Source organism: Pelodiscus sinensis, chromosome 3 (assembly GCF_052426305.1).
Source record: "Pelodiscus sinensis isolate ZL-2025 chromosome 3, ASM5242630v1, whole genome shotgun sequence".
NCBI classification, from domain to species: domain Eukaryota; kingdom Metazoa; phylum Chordata; order Testudines; family Trionychidae; genus Pelodiscus; species Pelodiscus sinensis.
In genome coordinates, this window is record NC_143054.1 from 9898121 (window position 1) to 9904617 (window position 6497).

Below are 6497 nucleotides of genomic sequence, written 5' to 3' on the forward strand. Positions count from 1 at the left end.
GCTGTTGTAGCCCATAGGCAGCCTGGCTAAGACTTAATGTATGTAAAAGAAGCCGTTGGCGTGGTTCTCATAAATGCCACGCCAGCCCCTAGGTGGCCCAGAATGTGAGCAGTACAAAAGTGACTTGAATCCTTCTTTGATTTGAACAACAGCTAGATGCAAGATGGAGAAAAACAGGTATTTCTCTTCACACTGCGATGCCTGCCTTGTGGAATGCTGAACTTACCTTTGACAGCACATATACTGTTTCCCACACATTCCCATGAACTTAGAACTGAAGAGACATCTCTTATAGTAACATTCACCCCCATGGAATCTACATTGCAGAAAGGGATTCTTAGCCTGGGAAAATTCTGTATAAAGAGAAAAGAGTCGGTCATCACTCTGCAGAGAAGGGTGAATCATGCACTTTGATTCCAAGAGGACAGTCATTTCTCATTTACCTATACATGACCATGCCAGCCCAAAAGTGCAAGTCCAAAAATGTATCACAGCTCAGAGCTATTTAAATAGCTGTAGTTCTATGAATACTTAGTGACTGCCCCAAGAAGAGACTGAACATAAAATTATAAGAACGTCCATAGTGGGTCAGACTAAAGGTCCATCTAGCCCAGTATTATCCTGTCTGTCAACAGTGGCCAATATCAGATGCCGCAGAGGGAGGGAACACAACAGGTAATCATCACATGATCCCTCTCCTGTCATACATTTCCAGACAAACAGAGGCTAAAGGGACACCATTCCTACCCATCCTAATAGCCATTGATAGACCTAACCTCCATGAATTTATCTAGCTCTTTTTTGAACCCTGTTAAAGTCCTAGTCTTCACAACATCCTCTGGCAAGGAGTTCCACAGAGTGACTGTGCACTGTGTGAAGAAAAACTTTTTGTTTTTTTTAAACCTGCTACCTATTAATTTCATTTGGTGACCCCTAGTTCTTATATTATGGAAACAAGTAAATATATCAGTGGACATGAGGCCTAGCTTAATAATAAAGCTTGTGAAAGGCACCGAATTATAAACTCTAGGCACCTGCGGAAGTTATATTTTGACTCCCCATTCTGTGTACTTTGCCCTCTACCAGTGGGTAGACTGAACAAGGTTGGCATACTTCATTTTGTTTATATACCATGTTCAGTTCTGTGATTGCCTGGACATGAAACAGTACATGCAGGCCACAGAGAATGTGGGACAAGTCTCAGAAGTGCAAGTGTGTTAGTCTTGTATCTGCAAAAACAAAGAGGAGTCCTGTGGCACCTTAGTGACTAAGAGTATGTCTACACTACCACCCTAGTTCGAACTAGGGTGGTTAATGTAGGCAACCGGAGTTGCAAATGAAGCCCGGGATTTGAATTTCCCGGGCTTCATTTGCATGTCGCCGGGCGCCGCCATTTTTAAATGTCCGGTAGTTCGGACTCCGTGCCCGCGGCTACACGTGGCACGAACTAGGTAGTTCGGATTAGGCTTCCTATTCCGAACTACCGTTACTCCTCGTGGAACAGGTTTATTAAGCCATGAGATTTCATGGATAAAAGACACTTCATTAGTCACTGAATTGGCCTCATTAACACTGGTCCTACATTTGATAAGTAACTTCCTTCTTTTCTTGTATATATATATATATATATATATATATATATATACACACACACACACACACACACACACACACACACACACACACATACACACACACAAACACACACCTCTAGCTTCCACTCCAATTCATGTGATGAAGTGGGTTTTACCTACAAAAGCTTATGCCCTAATAAATCTGTCAGTCTCTAAGGTGCCGCATGACCCCTCCTTGTTTTTTTAGAGAAGGTGGGGTTAGCTAAACAGCAAGACTCCGACAGATCTGAGGAAAACACGATTATTGACTTTTTTCACAAATCATAATTCAGTCAAATCTTCATGCATTTTCCTGGGGCAGCCCAGACTATCACAGAATTCCACTGCAGAATTTTACCTATTGTCCACAAACTCCAGAGGTATTAGAGCTCCTAAGCAAAAGTCAGAAACGTGGTTTTAACAGACAGAGTTAAACAATCTTAGTAGAGACTCCATAGATCCCTCTATATACTCCCTCATTTTCATTTACTTCTTACCTGGTGCACCCTGGAGCACCAGAAGGAAAACAGCAAAGATCAGGCAAAGGATCTTCATGGTTGGAGGTCTACTGGGAACTCTGTGTCTCTGAAGAAAAGAGGCAGTACGACAAAGTGAAGGCAGGAAGTCCCTATATTTACACTGGGGATAGGTGGAGCTATAGAAACAACCAAATTAAGATTTATTGGGGCGCTAGGCACAAAGAACATTTGGGGCCCCTGCATGGCCCTTGCCATGGGTCCTGACCCTTGTTACTCCTCCTCCTCCGAGGCCCTGACACCTTGGCAAGGTGGAGGCCAGAAGAAAGCAGTGAGTTAAGAGCCATCCAGAAAACCCAGGCACTGTGGGGTGCCCAGGACCCCCTGTGTGCCCTGTCTGGCATGCTCCAGAAGGCTGGGACATGCATCAGGGGCTGTTCTCAGGAATTCTGACCCCCGCCCATTAAGGGCAGGTGGAGGGTTCCAAGCTACCCACAGTGACTCAGGCTCACTGGGCAGCTCTTATTACTATTTAGCATCAGCTTCCAGCCAGGGCAGGCAGGTAGGACTCCCAGAAAAGAGAAGGAACAGGAGTCAGAGACATAGTTCTAGTGGGCCCTCCAACTTTTACACAGGTTCCAGTGCTCCTGATTGGCAGGGCCTTGGGCACGGGCCACATGGACTCATGTATTAATCCACAAATGTGCAGAAATATTTTTTCATCCAAATGTCATTTCTAATGTGCGTTCTGTATTCTCATAGTGAGTGTTATTTATACAGCTGTGAAGCTCCAGTGAGTATTTCAGAAAAATGTGATTGTGTGATGCAAAATATATTTTAAATACTTTGTAATTATTTTTTCTTTTAATGGAGTGCCTTAAAATAGGTTTCTCATGCTAATCTCTTTTTCCTTAGCCAAAATAAAAATTATTGGAGAATTATTGCTCATTAATTTATTTTAATAGCCATTTTGTAATAAGAAATTACAAAAAGTAAAAGGAAGGGGGTTGGATATTCATATTTACAAAATTTGTAATGATGAATTTGTTGGGCCCAGAAAAACAAGGGCTGGTCAACATTATGCTAAGGAAAGTTAACAAAGGCTAATTTCATAGGCCTCTGAGTATTCTTGACCAGAACCAGGAATGTGGTTCAAACAGAGGCGCACCCACCATGCTGGCTTAGGTTATAAAAGTAAGATAAGTGATAAATTACATATTTGTACCTACTGTAAGTAGAACAGCTTGTTTTGGGAACTGGTAAGTAACTCCCTGTTTCTGTTCCCCTTTGCTAATCTTACCTCCCTATTTTTTGCCCTTTGTTTGTGCCCAACTCCCTTGTCTCCTCGTTCCTGGTACCTGCCTTTTGTGATTGATAAGAAAGTTGCTGATGCATTATGAAGCGTTTCTGGCCACAATAAATGGTTGCCCAAAATATGCATAGATACTAAAAGTTTTAGAAAGGGGGGTGAGTTGCTTGGGTGAAGAGCTTATGACGCGACGGAACTGTCTTTATAAGCCTACCTGTTACTAAAATCGCGGCTGGTTCTCTTTGGAGACGGGCCGCTCTCTATTGCTGTGTGCACTCTTCAATAAAGAGCTTGTGATTGGACTTTGCTGGTGTTGCCTGTCTCTTTGCGGTCAGACAACAAACCGAGCCGTCTGGGCTAGAGTCCCTGACAAATTCATGATGTGATGTTACAGTCAACCAAGAAATAACAAATCACATCAGGTTATTCCAGGACTTATCACAGTTGTGATACACGACCAAGCTTTATCCTAGTTCTGTAATACATTGGGCCGGTGACTTTGGTACCACCATGGAATTATGAATTATGTGAAGATTCTTATCCATTTCTAATCAAATTCATCCCCAAGTGGAATTAAGGGACTTATGACAGTTTTAACAAACAGCTTTAGAGTTACAACTAAGTACATCAAACAAGTTACATTGAGTATTAAGAATTCCAATGCCAAATGCAATTAGTTTTCACTTTATGCAAATGATTCCATCTATTCAAATATCTATGGAATTTTACCAGTAATCTTTCCTCTTAAGCTACATGAATGGAATAATCAAGGTTAACTGAATATTCAAGATAGCAAGAACAATCAGTTGCTTACCAGCCAATCAACTCTCTCTCTCAGTTTTTCTCAGTGATACACTCTGCAGTATTTCCTGGCTAAGCTGTAAAACACTCAGGGTGTCTGTCAGCTAATTTCCATGGAGGAGACATGCCCTGTTGTAACCTTATTTCTAGACAACAAAGATTCAGAGTCTTGATGAAATGCAAATAAAAAAAACCCTATCCTATTACAGCACACTCCTATTTGTCTGACTGGCTTGGGCAACATCCTGACTTTCAGCTCACTAGACATTTGGACAAACAGAAGGAGGTCTGGAGGATTTAGTGCTAAAAACCAGAGGGAATGGGAGGGGAAAGGAGAAGGAAGGACAGAGGAAACAGGGAAGGAGAGGGGGAGAGGCCGCAGGAGACAGAAACCCTCTTGGTGCTGCTTGAGCATTTTTCACCATGGGTGGCCCAGGATTAGTGAGCCAGCCTTACCCTTCACTATTTGTACTGGTGCTTTTAGAGTGCAGAGCTGTGAGTGTTGGGATGCCTTTAAGAAGCACCAAGGTGGCTCCGAGATCAGGTGGCTACTTAACCTCACCCTGCATGTCTCCTCCTTCTTTCCTTCTATTTTCTCTCCTCTCATCTGCTGCTCTTCATTCCCCCTCCCTTCTTCCCTGCTCTCTTTCCCTTAACTCCTCTTCTGAAGAGCTTGTCTGTTCTTTCCCTGAACCCTTCCCCTTTCAGTCTTCATTTTAACCCTTGTTTTCTTTGTACCTGTTTGCTCTCTTACCACACTTCACCCTTTCCCTCTGCCCCTACTTTCTCCCCTTTTTCTCGCTGTCCTCATCCCTAACTCCAGAAATCCTCCCAAATCACAGTTCCCAGAGTCCCAGCACTAGTTGATCAATGAGTAATTAAATAACATTGTGTATTCAGATCATTAGGATTTCTAGAGAAAGGGACTCTGGATAACTGGAAGTATCCTGTAGATGGTTTTAACTCATGTATCTTTATAACGACCAAGTTTTCCATTGGGGTAAACAAAATGCATATAAATGTGCCACTTATCCATGCAAACTGGTGTGAAAGCACATTCTCCAGCTCTGCGACACACTGGCCCTGAGTAATCTCTCAAGAATGCTAGAAAGTCCCTTCGGGTGGTTCATTCACTCGGCAGATTATGGCAGTTGTATGCTGCTTCTCTTTCTGGATCTCATGACCACATCCCTAGATAGAACATCAAAGGAAGAGTTAATAGGGTGAGCACAATGGGGAAGACTTTAGTAGTTACCAGATAGGAGGAGCTCTCAGTAGCCAGGTGGTCCCACCACAGTCTCACTCATCCATACATATGAGCTTCATATGTATATTTTGACCGAAACTGCCTCCTTTATAGTTACTGAAAGCTTGGTTTCTTCTTGGCAAAGCTCCTGTGAGCCAATCAGGAACTGACCCTTTCTTCTCGGAAAGTTTTGAACTGTCCTACCACAGTCTGGAGGCTGGAATTCTTGCAACTCTGTCTCTGCGAAATCCATGGTCTTTGTGCAAAACATCTTGTGCCATCCCAGATTGTATAAGACAAATTAGGCCACTGAATCTTATGCAAAATATCTTGGGAAATATAACGGACACCTGCTCTACTCAGAAACTTACTAATGCAGGACACTTCCCATAGGCCACCCTGCAGTGACTGATGTCCTTGGCTAACTTGACACAACTCTGTGTCCTTCCCCAAGTGGCCATTGAGAGAGGCCAGCAGAAATATCTATTCTGAAGGCAGAAGAGATTCTTTGTGTAATGTCCTTTTCCAATCCCTGGTGATTCTGTTTTTGATAGATTACAATGCTGCAACATAAAATCATTTGACTCTTTTGCTGGCCACAAATCAATATCTAAACAAACTACTGCTCTGTACCTATTTAACCTTTACGTTTTATTTGTAATACAATAGGGTTGCCTCATATGCTTTCAAATAGTAATGACTAATGCTATTCATTGTTGCTAATACTAATGTCAAAGTTAATCAGGCCTTGTGTTTTTTAGGTCTTCATATATATTTGAGAAAGGCAATGATGACTGTACAAACATTCGATGTATTAATAATAACGTCACTTAAATCCAGGCATAGCCCATAACACTTGGAATCATTTCAGCCTATGTTCTTAAAACATATCCAGTATCCCATGCAGCATCTGTGGTTCACCGAGGAGTTAGATTGAGTAACGGCAACAGTTGCTAGTGAAGCAAACCACAAATTCTTACTAAGTTTTGAAGCAACTTCAGCTTTTAACTGTTACTTCTCTATCATTTATTTTATGTCTAGATGTTCATAAT

The 6497-nt window shown here is 42.2% G+C and overlaps 1 protein-coding gene across 1 annotated transcript; it reads right to left on the reverse strand.

Annotated features, from left to right (window-relative positions):
* Window positions 1-222: 222 nt before the first annotated feature.
* On the reverse strand, window positions 223-5580 carry LOC102454433 (ostricacin-4-like). The gene is made up of 3 exons (XM_089777002.1): window positions 5455-5580; window positions 2111-2198; window positions 223-353 (listed from the first exon to the last, which is right to left on the reverse strand). The coding sequence occupies exons 2-3, from the start codon at window positions 2166-2168 to the stop codon at window positions 223-225; spliced, it is 189 nt and encodes a 62-aa protein (XP_089633128.1). The 5' UTR covers window positions 2169-2198; window positions 5455-5580.
* Between the last annotated feature and the right edge of the window lie 917 nt (window positions 5581-6497).

What these genes read in the sequence shown, in the direction of transcription:
- LOC102454433 (XM_089777002.1), bottom strand. Translation starts at nt 2,168, where the DNA reads ATGAAGATCCTTTGCCTGATCTTTGCTGTTTTCCTTCTGGTGCTCCAG. An exon ending in GGTGCTCCAGGGTGCACCAG is followed by an intron (nt 354 to 2,110) that starts GTAAGAAGTAAA and finishes CTCTTTATACAG; the next exon opens with AATTTTCCCAGGCTAAGAAT.